The 22889-nt window shown below is 51.3% G+C and overlaps 1 protein-coding gene across 1 annotated transcript in view; it reads right to left on the reverse strand.

Moving 5' to 3' along the window:
• The window catches only part of LOC125940636 (PE-PGRS family protein PE_PGRS5-like), a 31705-nt gene extending 9215 nt beyond the window's left edge, over positions 1-22490 (reverse strand). The window contains exon 1 of the mRNA XM_049657071.1: positions 22096-22490. Within this exon, the coding sequence (XP_049513028.1) occupies positions 22096-22168 (73 nt within the window). The 5' untranslated portion in view covers positions 22169-22490. The remainder of the gene's footprint in view (positions 1-22095) is intronic.
• Positions 22491-22889: the final 399 nt, after the last annotated feature.

The following is a 22889-nucleotide window of genomic DNA, read 5'->3' on the forward strand; positions in this document are numbered from 1 at the left end:
TAACTTCAGTAACGCTTTGTGGGTTTTTGGCCACGAGCATATGAAAGGCGTCATCGTCGATGCCTTTCATTATGTGTTTGATTCTGTCAGGTTCCGACATGGACGCATTCGCCCGCCTACAGAGGCCGATGACATCCTCAATGTAGCTGGTGAAGGTCTCACCAATTTGTTGAGATCGTCCGCGGAGGCTGTGTTCAGCGCGAAGCTTGCGCACCGCTGGCCGGCCGAAAAACGAAACGAGGGTCTCTTTGAAAGCTGAGCAGGTGGTAAAATCAGCTTCATGGTTCTTGAACCACAGGTGGGCCACGCCGGTAAAATAAAAGATGGCGTGAGTCAGCTTGTCGCGGTCATCCCACTTGTTGTTTGCACTAACACGTTCATACTCGGCCAGCCAGTCTTCCACGTCGTGATCGTCAGTGCCACTGAAGACTGGAGGATCACGCATACGAAGCACCCCAGAGCACACGACAGGTGTGGGAGCGGGAGAAGCTCGCGAGGGGCCGGCGTCCTCGGTCATCGTGAAGGCAGATGGTAGCGTACGGCTGCGGAGTTCCAGGACGCTGAAGGGGACTACCCAGCACTTCCACCAAATGCAATAAGAGTATTTGGCAGGTAGACTAGATGAAGCGGTTAAACAAGCTGGCTCGTTGAAAACCGACCTAGCGCGAACCACACGATCGTCAACGTCTTCTTCCACACACTCGCTGGCACAGAGCTGGTGCCGATGTGCTCCGGTACAATATATATATTGTAGTGCGAAATACGGGCGCCAGCAGAAGACGACGAATAAGACGTCTGTTGGTGCTCGCACTCGCTCCATTTGGCCATTGCCTGCTTCGGCGCATTCATAAAAACGCCGAGCGTATCTACTATTGAACGCGTACTATCAATTGGTGGAGGTGCTGGTTCCCATTTCATCCTGGAACTCCGTACCCCGACTCTACCATCAGCATCGGCAATGCCTGACGACATGCCCCAACAAGGTGCGCCCGTACCACCGGAACAAAGGTGGTACGGTGGTACACCGGCAGCAACGCTTACGCGGTCGCGCCCAGCAATCCGGCAAGATCTTCACGTCCTACATTGAGGATATTGTGGACCTATGCCGTCGCATCAACCCTGCTATGTCGGAAGCTGATAAAATCAGACACATCATGAAGCGGATTGAGGACGACGCCTTCCAAATGCTGATTGCCAAGAATCTCCAAACTGTCGCAGACGTGGTTCAGTACTGTCAGAGCTATGACGAGTTGCGGAAACAGCGCATTTCTACACGACTCCCGAGCTCTGACCCGGCCGACATGTCATCATTCACTGAAGGCACCGTTTCTACTGACACCACAATGTTATGGCAGCAGATCCAGCAGTTCGTCCGAGAGGAAGTGGCACGGCAATTGTCCCTTGTTCCCTGCGTCTCGGCCTCGGCGCAGGGGCTTGCTGCGACGCTACGACAGGCCATAGAGGAGCAAATTTCTGAGACGCTTCCAACCACCTTCCAGCATCCGCCTGTTTCCGTTCCTCTGACCTGCGCTGAAGTCGCACGCAGACAGTCACCAGCAATGCTGCTCAGCCCGTATCCTGGTCGACCAGCAAATGCCTTTTTCACTGCGCGTGCGCCTATCCACCCGAACCCGCCACCTTTTCGACGTCCCGCGCCGCTGCCACTAATCCTTGGCGCACCCCGGACAACAGGCCTGTTTGCTACTTCTGTTGTCTGCCTGGCCATGTCGCACGTTTCCGCCGTCGTCGTGACTTCCGCCCTAGTGCGGGCGAAGACAATCGAGACTACTTTCGTTCTGAGCCACCGCGCCCGATGTCCTCCCATTCAACGATGGACGCCTGCTCACTGAATCGCCGTGGCTACGACACACGTCGGTCGCCCTCACCACGTCGCCGTTCACTTTCCCCAATGGTTCGTCGCCCCCCACCAGTCCAAGCGGAAAACAAGCCCTCGCAGTCCCGTAGGCAAGAACTGCGCTCGTGTCGACAACTTCAAGGCCTCGATTTCTACCTGCGAACGAAATAACCGTGAATATCGAAGGTGTTTCTGTGCAAGCAGTCGTCGATAGGGGTGCTGCTGTGTCTGTGCTTAGTGGGGAACTGTGCGGCAAGTTAAAAAAAATAACAATACCGCTTTCCGGTGTCTCTCTGCGTACCGTGACCGCGCACCACATTCAACCTTGAGTGGCATGCACAGCGCGTATTGTCATACAGGACATTTTGACCGCAGTCGAATTTGTCGTTTTTTCTCCATGTTCTCACGACGTTATTTTGCGTTGGGACTTTCTCGCTACTAATAATGCCGTTGTTGACTGTACGCTGTGCGAACTTGAGTTGTCGCCGATGTGTGCCGCCGCTTCTGACAAGCCACCTTCTCGAGTGGTCGTCGCCGCGGACACTGACATCCCTCCTTTGTCTTCTGTTTTTGTGCCACTTTCTTGCGGCTCTGATTCCGATTCCACCGCCCTGTTTGCGCCCTCCGAAGCCTTCAGCTCTCGCAAAAACATCATCCTCCCTTTTGCAGTTCTCACGGTCGAAAACTCTTGCAGCGCCATTTACGTCACGAATTGGTTGTCTTCCACACCCACGTTATACCATGTTGAATCTGTAGGCCGGCTTGAGGATATTGATTCCGCATACTCTACTCAACTGCCTGATGCCACGATAGGCCTTCTCGTCGACAGCATTACTCCTGCTACCTCCGCCGATTCGTCCTCCTTGGAGGCATTCCTCTCGTCAATTGATTCCACACTCCCGCCAGCACAGCGTACCCATCTCTTGGAGCTGCTCGCCCGCTTTCGGACGTCGTTCGATCATAAGCAGTCTTCCTTGGGCCGCACATCCGCCATCGTTCACCGCATTGACACTGGCACCCATGCACCCCTGCGCCAGCGTCCATACCGAGTTTCTCACGCTGAGCGCCGTGTCATTGATGAACAAGTCAACGACATGCTTCATCGTGGCGTAATGCAGCCCTCACACAGCCCTTGGGCTTTCCCAGTTATGCTGGTAAAGAAAAAGGACGGTAGCATTAGATATTGCGTTGATTATAGGCGCCTTAACAAGATCACACGAAAATATGTTTATCCTCTACCCAGAATCGACGACGCCCTCGATTGCTTGCAACGAGCAGAGTTCTTCTCCTCTTTGGACCTTCGATCTGGGTACTGGCAGGTCCCTATGAATGAACCTGACCGTCCCAAGACTGCGTTTGTAACACCAGACGGTTTATATGAGTTTAACGTGGTGCCATTCGGCCTTTGTAATGCGCCTGCCACCATCGAACGTATCATGGACAACCTTCTTAGAGGCCTCAAATGGCACACGTGTCTGTGCTACCTAGACGACGTCGTAGTCTTTTCCAAGGACTTTGCCTCCTATTTGAGTCGCCTCGCAAACGTCCTCACTTGCCTTTCAGACGCTGGATTGCAGCTTAATTTGAAGAAGTGCCACTTTGCCGCCCGCCAACTTACCATCTTAGGCCATGTTGTCAGCAAGGACGGTGTCCTTCCCGACCCTGCAAAGCTTCGCGCCGTCGCCGAGTTCCCCAGGCCGTCTACGCTGAAAGAACTCCGTAGCTTTATCGGCCTGTGTTCGTACTTTCGCCGATTCGTGCGTAATTTCACGTCCATAATCGCCCCCTTAACGCAGCTGCTTGCCGACAGCCAAGGCATCTCGGCATGGTCTACAGCTTGCGAAGACGCGTTCGCCACATTGCGCCATCTTTTGATATCCACACCTATCATACGCCACTTTGACCTAGACGCTCCCACAGAAATGCACACGGACGCTAGTGGAGTAGGCCTCGGCGCTATCCTTGCCCAGCGTAAGTCTGGCTTCGAAGAATGCGTCGTCTCTTAAGAAAGCCGCATTCTCACCAAAGCGGAAATGAACTATTCAGTCACAGGAAAAGAATGCCTTGCAATCGTTTGGGCAATCACCAAATTTCGACCTTACGTATATGGCCGTCCATTTGACGTCGTGACTTATCACCACGCCCTGTACTGGTTGTCGTCGTTCCCTCTGATCGCCTAGCTCGTTGGGCGCTTCGTCTACAGGACTATGACATCCGTGTTGTCTACCGGTACGGCCGTAAGCATTGGGATGCCGACGCTCTTTCGCGCTCGCCACTGTCCGATGAGGATGGTGCTGCGTCTGTCTCCAGCTGTGATTCTTCGTCTCTTACATACACCGACATGCCAGCTGAGCAACGCCGCGATCCTTGGATAGCCTCTCTTCTGGAGTATTTATCTCAGCCGTCACCACACACCACCGACCGCTCGCTTCGGCGCACTGCTCGTCACTTTGCCATCCGCGATGGGCTTCTGTACCGCTGCAACTACCTTTCTGACGGCCGTAAATGGTTGCTAGTGATTCCTCGCCATATACGTTCCGACATATGTACCTCTTTTCATGCGGATCCACAATGCGTCCGTGCCGGTGTACTAAAGACGTATGTACACCTCCGGCTTCGATACTATTGGCGCGGAATGTACCACTTCGTTCGGCAATACGTCCACTCATGCTCCAAATGCCAACGCCGCAAGAGCCCACCTAACAAGATTACAGGGCCGCTCCAACCATTGCCTTGTTCCTACCGGCCTTTCGACCGTATCGGCAGTGATTTGTACGGCCCTCTATCGTACACCCCAGATGGCAACCGCTGGGTTATCGTCGCAGTGGACAATCTCACGCGCAACGCCGAAACTTCAGCACTTCCGGCGGCCACAGCACGTGAAGTCGGCTTGTTCATCCTTCGCAGCCTTGCTCTTCGACATGGTGCGCCTCGCGAGCTACTGAGTGACCGTGGTCGTTCATTCCTCTCCGAAGCTGTAGAAGCTCTCCTCCGGGAATGCAACATTGTCCATAGAACTACAAGCGCATATCATCCGCAAACGAATGGTATGACTGAACGCTTTAATCGTACTCTCGGCGACATGCTCGCCATGTACGTTCCCGCTAACAACACTAACTGGGTCCGCATCCTTCCCTTTGGTACGTATGCTTACAATAGCGCCACTCAGTCTACCACAAGATTCTCTCCCTTCTTTCTTCTTTATGGTCGCGAACCTTCCTCGTTTATGGACACGATTCTTTTGTACCGCCCCGACGCTTCAGAATCTACTCCTCTATCCGAAGCCGCCACTTATGCCGAACAATTCCATCAGATTGCCCGCTCACTTACCGCGCAAGATCAGGCCAGCCAGAAACATAGTCGCGACGTAGGCTTGTGTTTTACATCATATTCACCTGGATCGCTGGTATGTCTCTGCGTACCCTCCTCTACTCCCGGCCTTTCAACAAAGTTCAGCTCAATGTACGCCGGCCCTTACCGGGTTCTCCGGTAAGGGCCGGCGGGTTCTCAGCCGGGTTCTCAGGTCGATAAAGGGCCCAGCACCTCCACCAAATGTAGAGAGGCACTATAGTGTAATTAATTAGGGCGTAGAGCACTGCAACGAGAGGTTACACAGCGCAGGCAACACAGGCACACGGCTTCGACCAACTCGTCGTCGTCGTCTTTCTTGAAGCAGTGCATACTGCTCGTTCTTCTTCAGTACAATATATATATATATATATATATATATATTGTACTGAAGAAGAACGAGCAGTATGCACTGCTTCAAGAAAGACGACGACGACGAGTTGGTCTTTCTTGAAGCAGTGCATACTGCTCGTTCTTCTTCAGTACAATATATATATATATATATATATATATATATATATATATATATAGCCAACAAACAATGGCACCAAGGGCAACATAGAGGAAATTACGTGTACTTACTAGTTGCAAAAAAGAAATGAAAACCTAGTGAAAATTAAAATGGATGAAAAAAAATGTCGCAGTTTGACCCGAAAGGCAAAGCATCAATTTCGATAGCAAATTAATAGAGAGCTATACGGAGTAAGGAGAGTAGTTTTATCAGCTGTATAAACTTGGACATGCAGCAGCACCATCAACGTGCAGAACTGTTGTCGACGCCGTGGGCGTTCTTCCCGCGTTCGCACCAAATGCTCGCGGCGTTGGTGACTGTTGCCGGTGCCTTTGGCGGTGGTGGTGGTGAAAAACTTTTAATTGTATTACAAAAAGCACAATGAGGTATGCTCGGGACGAGCCTGAAGAGGCCGCCCCTTACAAACACTAGGTGCAGTCCATAGTACGTGACCCCCGTGGCGTTAGCCGCTGCCTGGGCACGCTCAACTAGGGCCTTTTGTAGGGAGCCTACATGCAAGCCTTTTGGGCCCGTAGGTCTGAGCAGCCAAGCAGGACAGTCTCCCAGTCCTCCCGGGTAGTGTTCGGTAAGGGGGAAGGCAGGGTTGGATGGGCAAGCCCACACCATGAGGTAGAGGTCCGAGGACTTCTCCGCACAGTGCGGGCAAGCTCCAGTAAAGGCCGGATCGAAATGTTAAAGAGCCGCCGGGCACAGCATAGTGCTCGTAAAGAGGCGGAGTAGGAGATGCTCCTCCTCCTTTTCGAGGCCTCTACACGGGCGGGGGTAGAGTTCGTGGCCGGATTGATAGTAAGCTGTAATTTATGTGTACGAGTAGATTGGGTTGGGGGTGGAGTCCTGATCGGCGGGGTCAGAGAAATAAGGAGCCCGGTGAGAAAGCGCGCGGGTGGCAGTATGCGCTGCCTCATTTCCCTTTAATCCCATGTGGGCAGGAGCCCAAATGACGTATCGGGGGTCCGGGTCCCGGTTCGGCAGCTCAACTGAAGGACGCGATAGGCCAGGATTGGAATCCGACCCTGTTCGTAGTTCCGACAGGCCCCGCGCGAGTCGGTAATGATGGTTTAAGAGCGAGAATCGAATGCAGCCAAGGCGATGGCAACTTCCTCCGCACATGTTATGTCTCTAGCGCGAAAGCTAAGGCCGTTAACTGTTTTGCCTTCGGGGACCACCTTGGTTATAAACCATCCCCCATGGTGTGGGCCGGTGGCGTCCACGTAGAAAACGCCGGATTTGAAATCATAATGGGACGCCAGGGCCTCCGCCCGAGCCAGGCGTCTGCCATCATGGTGTGTGCGTGCCATGTTCCGGAGCAGAGGGCGCACGTGCAGGGCATAGCGCCATTCTTGTGGCATACATACGCGCTCTTCCATCTGTCCGAGAGGTTGTAGGTGTAGTCTGTCAAGGAGGCGGCGACCCGACAGCGTCTGAGAAATACATGTGATTTGGTTGGTAAGATGAGCTTCCTTGAGCTCCAAATACCTATTCGCCATCCCCAGGCCCAGAAGGCACTGGTTAGAGGTGCTGACCGGAAGATCAAGGGCCCGCCTAACCATCTTTCGGAGGATGACCCCAGGGGCATCCTCCTCATGCTTGCGGAGACGGAGTCAAATACAAGATTCGACTAGTCACAAATGCATTGGCCAGCCGCAAGGCATCTTTGCATCTGAGACCCCCGCGCTTGTTGGAAATCCAGCAGACCATGCGGCCCACCTGGTCCCCCACCTTCCGTAGCATCCCTAGTGTTGTGTCGGACCAGCGGTGTTGGTTCATGAAAAGTCCGAGGACTCTAATCTCACGTTTTTCGACCATACTCTAAAGAGAACGCAATTTTGGACGTGCATTTGGGCACGGGGCGGAGATGCACGAATTCAGATTTTGGGGGAGCATTGGTTGGCGAAAGCGTGAGCATATGGGGCCACTATGGTCGCCACTTGCTGCAGGTTAGCCTGCATGTCTCCCAAAGAGCCTGGTGTGGCCCAGATGGTGATGTCGTGTACGCGTAGTGTGCGTGTTGCATCCCCGGGACGGCCTCCAGCTGGACAGTCAAGTTCTTCATGGCCGGATTGAACAATAGGGGGGAGAGTACAGCGCCCTGTGGTCTACCTCTTGACCCTAGAGTGTATGGGCCGTGTTCGGTGTCCTGTATGTGCAAGTATGCGTGTCTCTGTGTCAGAAATTGGAAGACGTACTGGAAAGCGTGACGCCCGCAGTTGGTTTGAAAGATGAATTAAGATGATTTCATGACCACCTTGTCGTTATGGGGGAGTTCGATGGGGTCTAGGACTTCCAGATTAAGTTGGAGGAGGACATCCTGTGCGGATCTGTGTGGGTGAAACCCGAACATGGTGTCCACAAATGTGTTATGATCTTTCATGAAAGTAAACAACCGGTCCTGCACCATCGTCTCCATTAACGCCCGATTTTAGTTTCCTATTGTGTTTCTGATGGCGCCATCGACGGACGAGGCTGTGCAGGGCTTCCCAAAGGTGGAGGAGGTGCTTATCCACATCCTAGACCGCCTCTGAGAGTTTGATGTGTGTTTCCGTAGAACGCAAGCTAGAAACCAATTGCTGGGACCAGGCATGGTAGCCGTGCGTGTGTATGGGAACAGTGTCCTGCCAATTTTGTCTGAATGTCGTCCAATCTGGGATGTGGGCTTGTTTGAACGGTCGTGCCATGGGGCATGTGCGAATGGTTATGTTGATGAGGCAATGGTTTCCTATGTATTGACCCAGTCTGAGAACTGCATGTTGCGTGTAAATGTGAAATCCGGACAGGTGTCCCTGGTCACGGAGTTGCCAATCCGTGCTGGGCGAACAGGGTCAGTTTTTAGAGTGAGACCCAGCATGGACGTAAGTTCCGCCAACTTGCGGTCACGCTTGCAGTCACGGCGGTACCCCCAGACCGGACTGGGGGCGGTGAAGCCACCCACAATCACGAGACGGTCCGGGCCCGCAACTCTCAGTGCACGATTGCAGAGGTCCGCGAATGAGACGTTTTGGAGTTTAGGAGAGCAGTATACGTTGAGGATGTGAATGGATGGGTCATGTTTGCGGAGCGGGAGGATAGTCACCATTACGTAGGAATAGTCGGTTTGGAGGTCAAGTTCGACCTTGTTAGCTGTATAATTTCGATGGACACAGAGACAAGGCGAGGGGTCCTGCTGGAAGGTCGAATAGTTCGTAAGGGTGGCGCCCTGTTCTGGCTCTTGGAGGGCAACCACCGCGGACAGATGCTAAAAGGTTGAGAGGAGGTCCGATCTCTTGGTGCGAAAGCGGAGGCCCCGACAGTTCCACTGGGTTATTATGATGGGGGACGCCGATTTGGAGGGGGCAGAACGCCTAACATTAGGTGTTCCCGCCATGGTTAGGTTGGGCGTTAAGAGTGAGTGGATCTGCCGCAGAGCCCGTAGGCAGGACCAGAGTTTTGACATCTAGGCCTGCCATGGTGCAGTCTTCGTCATCGTCAATGTCTACAATGCGACGCGAAAACTTGGAGGCGCGGCCGGATACGTCCCTAAGGGGGACCCGTTTTGCGCAGCGTGGGGAGTTGCGTAGCGACAGCTTGATTAACTTTACTCGTGATCAGCCCATCAATTTTCGCGAGCATCCGGGCCATCGCGGTGCCAATCAGGAGCTCAATTTTTGTGCTGAGGCGCGCCTCGAGTCTAAAAAGAATCATGGCCCAACGGCTTCGGCAGCGTAATCTGCCATGGACTCCGCATAGGAGGCGGAGGGGGAGGTAGGAGCAGACGGTGTGTTGGGTAGTTGAGCCTCAAGGTTCGCAATTTTAGCGCGGAGAGGCTCCGTGTGATTACGGATCTCCTCGGCGATTAAAGTAGCAGATGGAGGGAGGGATTGGAAAGGTGAGGCTGCCCCACCGGGACCACTCACCTGTTTGGCATATTTCAATGCGTTCGCCCAAACACCGGCTCCCGCATCGTTTCGCTGCTGTTGCTTCTGGTCGTGTTTCCATTTGCCGTCGTGTAGTGGCGGTTGCTGCGCCGCTTGACCCTTGACGTCACCCCCACGTGGTGGCGCCTGCTGCATTGTGAGGTCAACGAGGCGTGATCCACCGCGCGAGAACGCCGCATGATGACGAACGAGTCTTCTTCCCCGATTGCGGTGGTCAAATTGGGGCGTCTGTACTTGGCTGTACATTCGCGCGAGTTGGTGGCGTGGCTTCCACAGACCGCGCACTTTGGGTTGCACTCGTGAGGGGTCCGCAGCCCCTCTATTAGCACCGCCTGCTGTCCACACAGGCCGCACTTTGCATTGGCTGGGTTTGGCACACGATCAGCCCGGTGTCCAACGGTGCCACTCAGTCCGCAGGCCGAATTGGTCCGGTAATAGGGTTGAACGAAGGTGATTTCTGAGTTGTAATGAATGTAGCGAGGCTTCACTCTGCCAGCGAAGATGAGTCGAGCCTTGTTCTATGTGCCGAATTTTCGGATATCCAACAGTTCGCCTGCGCGCCACTGCAGAGCCTGGCATAGGGTATCGGTCGTCTCGTGGTTGGCGACCGTGACCACGTCGTAGCAGACGTCCTCGCCATGTTGCTTCAGGTGGCCGTGGGCAGGCCATCTTGCCTTCATCAGTTTGTAGCTCGAAGTCGCCGAGCAGCTGGTCAGCTGTCTGGGCCTCCCGCGTGCTAGCGACGATGATATTCTGCACCGGCGAGAGAAACAGGTTGAGCGTCGCCGCATTTTGTACTCCGACGAGAGTGGCGAAGGCGGCGTCGAGCGCGCCACGTTGAAAGACGTCTCATGGCGCCACTGGCTCACGAGGCTTGATGATGACAACGTCTTCTGGGTGTGGTCGAGGCAGAGGCTTAGGCTTCCACGTCGTTGCAAGCTCGCTGCGCTTCGCGCCAGATCTTTGTGCCGCACGCGTGGCGGATCCTGTCTGAGTTTCTAGAAGGTGCCTTGCCGGCGAGCGTGGAGGGTGGAGCCATCCATCGTCATAGCTTTGCGCTGGGAGCGGCGCTCAACCATGTGAAAGAGTTCTTCGTTGCGGATGGGGTCCACAGCCGCAGATTGCTGTCCCTCGGAGACCGGGATCGTCGCCCACGCCATCGCGTCGGGAACGTAACCGCGTTGAGCAGAAAGATCCGCTATCTTGCAAGCTGACCGGTCCGTTCTCGCCCGCGCGCCGGCATAGCAATTAGGCTCAGCGTCAGCAACGCGAGGCCGGAAAGGAAAACCGCTCCAAGTTTGCCAAAAATGGGCCCACTTGGATGAGATTGGTGTCTTCGGGTGCCGAGCAGGTTTAGGAGTCTGATGGAGGTAAAATTGATGGAGTTGCACGACATTTACCGTGACTTTCGTCAATAATTGACGAAGCCGATGCACCACACAACGCAAACGCCAACCGCGCTTCCCCCTTTTGGCGGCGGCTGGGAGGTTTTCGACGAGATCAGAAGGGGACATTTGTCGAACAGCGTCGGAAGCCTTTATCACTACCTCGTCTCGCAACGTTTTTGGTGCCGCCGTTAAACATCGCCTCCCTCCCTCCCGTCCCCCCATGGCCTTTCGCACGACGGAAGAAGTCGCGTTTGCTCTGCGCCGTGCGTTCGCTCCCCGTGCGAGCGCATGTCCCTCGCGCGCTTTCACTCTCACATACTGCATACGGCGTGTGGGGACGATTTCATCGCCGTTGGAGTTCATACGGAACCTCACGTCGACGACAACGCCGACGACGGCAGGAATTCGCTTTGAGTGTCCGTATAATTGCTATCGCAATAAACCAACTGGCCGCAGGTGGGGAACGATCCCACTTGTTCGCATTACGCGTGCGATGCTCCTACCATTGAGCTACCGCGGTGCCGTTTTCCCATCCACTTTTAGGGGTATTTATGTTTTTACAACTAGAACTAACCCTGGGAGTGGGAGTGTATATGTATATATATATATATATATATATATATATATATATAGAGAGAGAGAGAGAGGGTTACGTGAAGTTCTCTCACACACAAGTTATTTATAAAGTCTCATGGATACCTGTTCCCACAGGAGTTCTAAAAAAAGTCGCAGTTTCACCCGAAAGGCGACGCGTCGATTGCGACAGCAAATTAGTAGACAGCTATATGAAATAAGGATACTAGTTTATCGGCGGTACAAAGTTGTAGATATTTGCTTACTAACTAAATAAACAAGCACGGTGCCAAGCGCGCACAGGTAAACATAAACAGATTTCGCTCGATGACCGCGGGAGCTCGTCAAAACGCTGGATTGATAAAGCGCACCAACGGCAGCGAGCATATTGACCTTTTCCCTGGCTCTCGCTTCAACGCAAACTAAACGTCGAAAGCGTAGCGCATACGAAGCTAGCGGCACTCGGCGAATGCACTTTGGACCATCGCAGATAGCTTTGAAGATTAGGCTCCCGTGGGCGCACACTTCGGTCGCGTCGCAGATGGCTTTCAAGATAGTTCCGTGAGCAGCAGCCGCGTAAGCAGAACGCACCCCCTCCCCCTCCCGTCTCCGTCGCCTCCTCCCCGTTCCTCGCGCGTGAACGAAGACCGTGCGCTTCCGGCCGCCTTCCTCTGTCGCGTGCGCGAGATTAAGCCAGCCCCCGGAAAGTGAAGCTAGTTTCGGTTTCAAGGAACACGCCCGCTCCTAGCAGTTGCCGGACATCCTAAGTTATTTTTCTTATTTCTCTTTTTGTGAAATTTAAATCGGGCAAAGCGCGGGAAGTGGTCGCCATCGTGCGTCCGTCGAGCGTACCTCCGCTCACACTTGCCACTCGCTCAGCGATATCACAAGTCAGATCGTGCTTGGTCGTCTGCTTCGGTTGTCATCCAAAGTGTGACTATGGGATAGATAAGACCGAGAAGCTCGATCAGGCGTGCAACGAACGGAAGACGCAGGAAACCAGGTCGACCAAGCATTAGACGAAGATGGCTAAATCGGGGCATCACATGTGTTGCGCGGCTCTGTTGTCTTCGAACACCGGAAATTCCAGTTCTGCAAAGCTTTTTTAGGTTTCCTAATGACCACGGGTAAGCACGAGTATATTCACTCTATTTTCCGAGCAGGTGTTCATTTTGCATGAGTAAACAAGTTCTGTGGAAGTCTTAGTGGACTGATATAAGAGTAGTGTCGCTAGACTCATTCGTCATGACGGCAGCCCGTCTGTTGCCGATGATATACTTGTAATGAAGGGCGTGAGAGCGTGTTTTTGTGCTATACATTTTGTTTAATCTTTGTCGACATGCACAGCAAAGTTTAAAAAAAAGAAATGAAAGAAAGACGCAGCCATGGTGGTTACTATTTACTGATTGGTTTGGATCTTCTGGAATCTATTTTCATTCAGTATGTACAAATTTTCGTTGTAAATTAAAATTGCTTCTGTAGATTGTCACTTTCGCACTGCGTGGAGGTCAGTCTTTTCCCAGTACCGAATGTGTGAATAAATACAAAAGCATTCAACTTTCACTTGTGTTGAATTTTGACTGGCCGAGAAATCGGCTAGTTTTGGTTGATCCACTACACAACACATTAACAAAATTAACGATTGATGGTGCCAGGCAGTTATTTTCTTTATGCTACACCCCCCACTATATCTGTGGACTAGGTGAAGTGTTGCACTAAATGTAACCGCAAGTTAGGACTTTCAAAGCGACTACATTCACGAAATGACGAAATGTAATATATTAACAGCGAATATTGGTAATTAACAACGGTTTGCTGTATAAATATTTTTCATTATAATTGCTTGGCACTGGTGCGTACGAGAAATGTCCCAGTGGTTTAGAGAGAGAGAGAGAGAGAAGAAAGGGGAAGGGCAGGGAGGTTAACCAGATGGGAAGATCCGGTTTGCTACCCTGCGCTGGGGAGAGAGGGGAGGGGGAGGTAAAATGACAGGAAACTAGAGATAGAGAAAGAAAGGAGCACAGATGCACAATCGCAATCGGTTGCAGGTGGCACAGAAAATGAATAACAGCTTGCAAGGTAGACCTGGTAGGAAGAAAGCGCTTCCTAATACACGACACAGTTCAGCGGGTTCTGCTCCGCTATTTGGCCAATATCGCCGCACGGCCAGCGGACCTGCAAGAGAGCACGAACACAGTCCGCTTGCATGCGAAGTGGGAAAGGAGGGCTTCTGCGGCTACCCTCCTCCTACCGGCTGCGCGCCCTCTCCCTCAACCTTCTGATCTCAACAGTGACGTCAAGGAGGCATTGTTTTGTTTGTGAATTATTTCTAGTAGGATATCCGGCAGCTCGAGCCGCAACAAAGAAGCTCGAGAACAAGTTAAGGACCGCACAAAGAGCAATGGAACAAGAAATGTTAGGCCTAACGTTAAGAGACAGGAAGAGAGCGGTGTGGATCAGAGAACAAACGGGGATAGACGATATTCTAGTTGACATTAAGCGGAAGAAATGGAGCTGGGCAGGCCATGTAATGCGTAGGATGGATAACCGGTGGACCATTAGGGTTACAGAATGGATACGAAGTGAAGGGAAGCGCAGTCGAGGACGGCAGAAAAACCAGGTTGGATGATGAAGTTAGGAAATTCGCATGCGCAAGTAGGAATACACTAGCGCAAGGCAGGGGTAATTGAAGATCGCAGGGAGAGGCCTTCGTCCTGCAGTGGACATAAATATAGGCTGATGATGATGATGATGATGATCCGGCAGCCGTCAGGGGGATAAGCGGCGCTGCCGCCACGTATCGGCATGGGAGCGAGCGTCCCATGGGAGGTATAGGGAGTTTCCGCCCCCTGATTAAGCTGCGGTTACCGGCTAACCCTCGCACTCTTTCACTCGCTCACACAACGCACATCGCGCGGCGACATCTTATCGCCGTTGGACTTGATACGGAACACCACTACGACGGCGACGGCTAAATTGCGCTTGGAGTGTCCATATAATTGATATCGCAATAAAAGCTGGCAGATCCCAAACCCTGTGGGAATCGATGTTATGCACATCAATGGGCGGGGAGCCAACCAAGTTAACGAAATGACCATGGGAGCAGAGACGCGTAGGCGGGTGTTTCATGACCTACATGACAGGCATGTCAGGACGTTCATATCATGACTTATCATTTATGTCCGAACCCATTTCAGTGGTTATTGAGAGTTGTTCTTTCTTCACTGAGTCATTTTCATTTTTCTTTAGTGTTGTCTTACCCGCCGCGGTAGCTCATTCAGCTAAGGCGTTGCGCTGCTAGACACGAGATTGCGGAATCGAATCCCGGCCGTGACGGCCGCAATTCCTTGGAGGCGAAATGCAAAAACACCAGTGTGCTTGGTTTGTAGTGCACGTTAAAGAACAACTGGTGGTCAAAATTAATCCGGAGCCCTCCACCACGGCGTGCCTCATAATCAGAACTGGTTTTGGCACGTAAAACCCCAGAAAGAAGAAGAAAGAATATTACTGTTTCCTTCACTTAGTGCCCACGCCTGGACCCATACCAGGGGTTCTTGAGTGTTAATCATTTTGCGCTGAGTCATTGTCGTTTTGCTGAGTCATACTCACGGCAATGTCTTCTCCCGTCGTCCTTTAGTGTTTCCTATACTACTACCCACGACCGAACCTTTTCCAGTGGTTTTTGAGTGTTAAGCTTTTTTTGCTGAGTCATTGGCATTTTCGCTGAGTCATGCTCATTAATATGACTTCTGCCATCATCCTTTAGTGTTTCCTTCACTTACTACCCACGTCCGAACCCATTTAAGTGGCTTGTGAGTGTTAATGTTTTTTTGCTGAGTCATTGTCATTTTTGCTGAGTCATGCTCATGACTATGACTTCTACCATCATCCTTTGGTGTTTCCATCAATTAGTACCGACGTCAGAACCCATTTCAGTGGCTTTTGAATGATAATATTTTTTCACTGAGTCATTGTTATTATTGCTCTGTCATTGTCATGAATATAGCTTCTACCACCATCCTTTAGTGTTTCCTTCACTTAGTACCCACGTCAGATCCCATTTCAGTGGCTTTGGAATGTTAATCTTTTTCGCTGGGTCATTGTCATGACCCACATGACATAAATACATGTCACCACATAATAGGTCATGACATAAATGTCATGACCTATCACTTATGTTCGTCATACACTCCTGTCATACTGTGTCGACTTCGGTACCTACTAAGTTAACGAACAGACCATGACAGCACCAAGACGTAGACGGCTGCTTCATGACCTACATGACACTCATGTCATGACATATCATTTATGTTTGTCATATACTCTTGTCATAGTATGCCAATTTTGGTACATAGCAAGTTAACAAGTTAACGAAACGACCATGAGACCACAAAGACGTAGGCGGCTAGATAGATAGATAGATAGATAGATAGATAGATAGATAGATAGATAGATAGATAGATAGATAGATAGATAGATAGATAGATAGATAGATAGATACTGTCAAAGTAGCAAATGTTCGCCAAGAAATGCGTCGCATTTAAAACGCTAGAGCAGCGCGCAAAGCAGACGTCCTGTTCCAAGAACGTCCCGCCGCTCAAGACATCTGTCGTGTCGTAATTTTAGAGCTTCCCTTTGGACAGTCCTTGATGTTGTGAATGGTTTGGATATGCAAATCCCATGCTTCCAGTTCCCATTAACCGGAGTGTGCCACGCGTTTGTGTTCCTTCCTCGCAAAAGCGATTTGATAGGAGAGCGATGGCCTAACACCAGCTACACGATCTACAGGTAAAATTTGTGACACTGTGCTGCGCGGATATATTATCTGCAAGATCATTTATTCCGCACTCTACCATTCTGCTCATTTTCGGTTCGTGAGAGTTGTCACTGGCTAACAGGTTCCCCTTTGTCACTCAGTCGACCTCTGTGTAATCTGCAATGGGAAACAAGCCTTGGTGACGTACGTGTCGTTCACGGAAGTGTGACACAAGGGCAGTGCGCAAACAGTCACGCGAATTCGCGTGCACCCACACAAACACACAAGCGAGCAGACAAACACCTAAACGTGATAACAGCATTATTCGCAGTTTCAGCTGCGCAATTAGGAGGTCCAGTACAAAGCCAGGTCTTCGATAAGGAACGCTGAAACGTCAGCCGCAATCTCTGGCCTTTGTATCCACACCATCGACGCATATTCCAAGAGTGGCACCGTCTTGTATGGCGAAGGAAACCTTAAGTCACGAGCCGGCTAAACTCGAGAGAAATGCACGGTTTGTTTGAGCTGTTTGTTTATGTCTTCGCGCTGTTGGGGGCTCTTCAAGTTGACGCCTCGCAGTCTGGGGATGGATACCAAGAGAAGGGAAGCGCAGTCAAGGTCGGCAGAAAACCAGATGGGATGATGAAGTTAGGAAATTTGCAGGCGCAAGTTGGAATACGCTAGCGCAAGACAGGGGTAATGGGAGATCGTAGGGAGAGGCCTTCGTCCTGCAGTTACATAAAATATAGGCTGATGATGATGATGATGAGTCTGGGGTAGCTCAGAGCACACATCGCTGGACCTAGGTGATAATGTGCACGAGCCCGTAAATATTTACTGGAAAGACAGCCCTCTCTGACAGACTGCACTTAACAAGCCCTGTGATAGGAGATTAAGCTTCCGAATGACAAATAGAATAATTTATTTCGTATAATTGTTACCACTCAAAACTTCGAAACTATAATGGTTTTACCTAAATTGGAGCACTCAAGTGTTTTAAATGCAAAGCATTTCTTGACGAACATTTGCTACTTTGACAGTATCTTATCTATCTGTCTATCTATCTAGCCGCCTACGTCTTTGTGCTCTCATGGTCGTTTGGCTGACTTGGGATCTACCAAAATCGGCATGATCGGCAAAGGTGTATGATGGACATAAATGATACGTCTTGACATGAATATAATGACGTGTGTGTCATGTAGGTGATGAAACGGCTGCCTGTGTCTTGGCGCTCTCGTGGTCATTTCGTTAATTTGGTAGGTACCAAAATCAGCATAATATGACAACAGTGTATGACGAATATAAATGATAGGTCATGAGATGAATATCACGACATGCGTGTCATGTAGGTCATGAAACAGTTGCCTAAAATGACAATCACCTACCGATAAAGTCATTACCACTCCAAAACCACTGAAATGGGTTCTGACTTGCATACTAAGTAAACAAAACACTAAAGGAAGATGGTAGACACCATACTCATCATCATGATTCAGCAAAATGAATAATGACTCAGCAAAAAAACGTGACTCAGCAACACTGAAATAGGTTCGGACGTGGGTACTACGTGAAGGAAACAATAAAGGATGGTGGTAAACGCCATAGTCATGACCATGACTCAGCAAAAATGTCCATGACTCAGCAAAAAAAGAATACCACTCAAAAACTGATGGAATGGGTTCAGATGTGGTGCAAAGTGAAGGAAAGCTAAAACACTGATGGTTGAAGTCATAGTCATGAACATGACTAAGGCTTTCGCCTAAGGTTTCTTAGGCCTAGCTAAAGGGACTCCTGAGGACGCATGACATAAATGTCATGACATGCGCGTGATGTAGGTCTTGAAACAGCCGCCTACGTCTTGGTGCTCTCATGGTCGTTTCATAAACTTGGCAGGCTCCCCGCACACTGCTTCGTATAACATCGATTCCCACAGGACGTGGCAACTGCCGGCTTTTTTCAATACGGAATCTATGCCGCCGCTGTCTGTCTTATACCGGGTTAGTTAACTCAGCAACAGAGTAGTACAGGCACCGAAAGGGTCCTACAGCATGAACCATCTGTCATAGTGAGGCTTCTCCTTAACATTGTGAGGCTTATCCAAGGGTTTCTCCTTAGCGGGTTTACCCAGATTAGGACGTATTACTTCCTTTTCATATTGTCGGGTATACCCTGCTGTAGTATACTCGCTGAATCAGGATCCAGGCGTTTTTCCCGGCGATCGGGGCTGGAGTAAGTCTCCAGTAGCTTACGCTGGAACTCTGGCCAGGATGGCAGGGCACTTTCGCGATTCATACACCACGTGCCATAGAGGAACGTCTAATTCATCCTGGAGGCTGAATTAGACGATCCTGAGTTTGGCGTTGTTGTCCCACTCGTTAAACGCAGCCACGCGTTCGAACTCCGCCAGCCAGTCTCCACGTCTTCAAATGTGTCGCCATGAAAAGCCGTCGGCACTTGGGGTTTCAGCAGCGTTAGGTAAGTCGGTGTCACTCTTTCCGTAGTGTTCGCAGTGGTCGTCATCAATTCCGTAGTGTTCGCAGTGACGTCATAAATTCGCTCGTCCACGGCGCATTGTTCGTCTCCGCGACATCCCGGGCGCTTCGAGCTCTCAACAGGCTCGACCAAAGCACCCGCTGCTGCTGCCGAGTTCAAAGGCCGCGCTATCACGCGAGATCACAGAGCCAACGACTGCATCGGCACGGAGACAAAGCTTCCGTAGCGCAAGCAGCATCGTCGCTGATGACACTCCGGCGTTAGAGAGTACCGAGTACGTCTCCAATTCCACGACAGCGTAGATACGAACGGTTTGCCAGTCGTAGTACGTAAAGTCCCTATATAAGAAAAGCACCGCCATCTACTCTTTCCTCCGCCGCCTCCTCTCCTAAAGTGCTTGCTTTTTTCTTTACTTTTTGCTTGCGAAAGCCAAGTCGACGGTGGCGCACCTAGAAAGTCCACGTTGAAGCTTTCAGGCCGGGCGCGCGCCGCCGCCGCCGCCGCCGGCGACTGCGGCTGCGCAGAGGAATTTCAACATGGCTCTGAGGCGGAAAAAAAGACAATATAAAGAAGTGAAAAGCGCACGTTATCATCGTCCAATCGGAGATATAGGAGAGAGAGAAGCGGCGTTTATCAAAAGATGGCGGTGCTTTTCTTATATACGGATTTTAGTAGCACGTACTTCGCCCGCGCTTGGAGACATGCCACGGTGGCCGGCGAACAGGTTTGCTGCTGCAGCGTCCGAAGGCTCCGCGGAAGAAAAAAATTGTCGCAGTTTCACCCGAAAGGCGAAACATCAATTGCGAGAGCAAATTAGTAGAAAGCTATACAGATTAAGGATAGTAGTTTTATCAGCTGTATAAACTTTCACATGCAGCAGCACCAGCAACGCGTAGAACTGTTGTCGATGCCGTCGGCATTTTGCCTGCGCTTGCACCGAACGCGCGCGGCGTTGGTCGCTGCTGCCTCTGGGGGCGGCTCGGAGATTTTCGACGAGATCAGAATGGGACAATCGTCGAGCAGCGTCGGAAATCTTACTCACCTTCTCGCCTTGCAACGTTTTTATATAAATACTCATTTGATGCCGCAGCTAAACGTCCCTCCCTCCCCTCCCCCCACGGCCTTTCGCGGGACGGAAGTTGTCGCGACGATTTCATTGCCGTTGACGTCATACGGAACCTCACGGCGACGGCGACAACGACGCCGATGGCAGAAATCCGCTTTGGAGTGTCCATATAATTGCTATCGCAATAAAACGAAAGAGAAAGGCGCTTCCCCGCACCACGACAAGTTCGTAGTCGGCAGCGCGCGCTGGTCAATTTCGGCATACGGCTGCAAACCGCGGTGTCGTATTTCTTAACGAACAAGGACGACCAGACGATCGACATGGCGTGCTTCTCGACGATCGACCCCACAAAAAAAAAAAAACACCTAGCAGGCCCCGATGTGTTCTGTCGAGGTCGGGAAATCGGGGCGTCAAACGATGTAGGGAGCCTACATGCAACATGCCTACATGCAAAAACAGCGTTGCATGTAGGCTCGCTAAAACGATGGCTACCCGCCTGACACCTACATTTCGAATACCGCCGAAACGTAAACGAAATTCTGCAGTGAGGTTGCGCCAGCTGGAGAGGAGCGTCTTTTCCGCGTTGGCAGACGCTGCGCCGAAGCAGACGTATACGTAGCTGTTAAAGCAACAACTGAGCGGATAGCGCTAGCGGAAACGCCGGTAGTTGACAGCCATCTGCTGCATATGTGGAAAAGAAGGGGGCTAACCGAGCGATGGAAAAAAACAGCGACGTAATTGCAAACTGCGCCATAGAACCGCGGAAATACTCGAGCGGGCAAACGCTTTACGCACAACCGTTAGAGGCAGCGAGTTGGGCGAATTTTCGCGATTCACTTCGGGAAACGTTACACATCTCCAAGGCATGGGCAATACTGCGCAGCATAATGGCACCAGGAAAAACCAAATGGCCACGAACCCCACCCTTAAAGATCTTGGCGGAGAATTTCCGGGAACAGAACAGGACCTCCTCACCAAGCAAGATAAGTATGTAGGCGAGGTAACCACTCCCCCACGCATCCTACCATACAAAGGACAAGAAAACGCAGTGCTCTACGCCCCGATAGCTAAAGCATAACTGTTTGCGGCAGCGTAAGCTGCCAAGAGAAATACTGCTCCAGGACCTGATCACCTCACAAATGATATATTATCCGGAACCTGACCGACGAACACCTAGAACAGCTTACTCGATATTTTAATGAACAGGTAAGGACGTGGTTCCACAACAGTGGAAGGAGGCCAAAATCGTGCTTATTCCGACCACAGTGGACCCATTTAGCATCAGGAGCTGGCCCATCCTCCTCCTGCTCTAACTCCGTGGTTGAGTTTGCTGTGTCTTTGAGAAGAGTGTACATCCACTCTTCAAGGTTTGTAATGGGTGCGGGTTCACGTCTATTCCGAACATAGCGGGAAACGTTCCATTTAGTGTGGTTAATTTTTAGCCTTTTCCCTGTGTAGCCTCTGGAGGGTACCGTAATGGGGAGAATGTAATGATAACTGCGAACGTTAAGTTCCGTATTGTCCAAGGTGGCTTTGTCTATGTTCCTGGTGAAGGTTAATTCAGGCGAGGTGTTTTGACTCACGCTATTGCCTATGCGGGTTGGTCTTATGTCCCCGCTAGCTGACGGGGTTGGGACACGTCAGATTCCACGCGCGATGGCGTTCCGAGCGTGTTCCTGACGAATTTTCTATGCCGATGCCCGGCTTTGTTATTCTTTTTTTTATGTCCCCGGCTGGTGCGCCGCGGCAGATCACACCGTTTTCGATGCACGCGGCAAGCCGCGCCTGTTTTCTTTTTTTTTTTTTCTTTTTTTTTTATCGAGCTGCCGGACGAGAACCGGCGTATTCAGCATGGTATGGCCGATGGCACTGAAGTGTCGTCCTACGAGGAGTGGATTAGGCCGGCAACTGGATTGGCGGATTCCGACAGGGCCATTCTGGACTCGCTCTTGGGTTTCGTCAAGGACACGCAGCTTCTATAATTTATCCTTCCCTCTCCCCTTCCTATTCCACATAATAGGCCTTCGAGCCATCCTACAATAAATACATTTTCATCATCATCATCAACATTATCATCATCATCGAGCTGCCGTGTTCGCGCTGTGAGACGGGTCTCGGAGGCTCGCTAAAGCAACGCAGCCGAAACAGGACTGTCCAACAAATAAACACTCACTGACAAGACAGCCGAGGACGATCACCATCGCCGCCAAAGCCGGAAGCCCGCAGAAGCTGCCGTTGCGTATCATGTCAGGAATCCTATCGGCCGAGCAACCAAACGCTCAACGCAGGGAGAAAATAACACCTCCGGTGGGGCGTGGCAGATAGGAACGGCGTTGTCGCGCAGCGGATACAAAATCGCACGGCACACTCGTCGGAACGACGACCAACTGAGGATAAAATGAGCACGGGATATTACGCCGGAAGCGTGGGGGTAGTAGCGTCAACCACCACGTCACCTCCCGCCGCTACGGCACGCGCGAAAACACAACGCGAACGTGCTTCTAGCTCGTTTGAACCAAAGTTACTAAACTAGCTTCAGTTGTAAAACTCTCCGCCCGTGCGCTTCCCGCCGCTGTCGCCACTCCTTGGGCATCCGCCAGATGGCGGCACCGTTCCATCGCTCTCCACTACAGACGCCTCGCCGCAGCCTTGAGCTCGTGCGGAAGGGCAGCTTGCGCGTGTTTCACGCTCGCTGGTGTTCTAGTGATACCATGTGAAAGCGGTATCCATCTACAGCAATAAGATATATCGGGCTAATTTGTTCATACTGAAAGAAGGATAAACTGCACGATGGGAAGAAACGCATACGACGAAGTGCAGCAACTGCGTTTATAAGTGTGTGTTTTTCTTGGCGCCTAAACCTTTCACGAATTTCCTTTTTCCTTACAGCAGCTTAGCACGTTTTCTTGCTGCTTTTACTTGCTTAACACTTTGGTCTGGAGCAGTTATACGCCAGCTAGCGAGACC

This window comes from Dermacentor silvarum, chromosome 10 (genome assembly GCF_013339745.2).
Source record: "Dermacentor silvarum isolate Dsil-2018 chromosome 10, BIME_Dsil_1.4, whole genome shotgun sequence".
Classification (NCBI taxonomy): Eukaryota; Metazoa; Arthropoda; class Arachnida; order Ixodida; family Ixodidae; genus Dermacentor; species Dermacentor silvarum.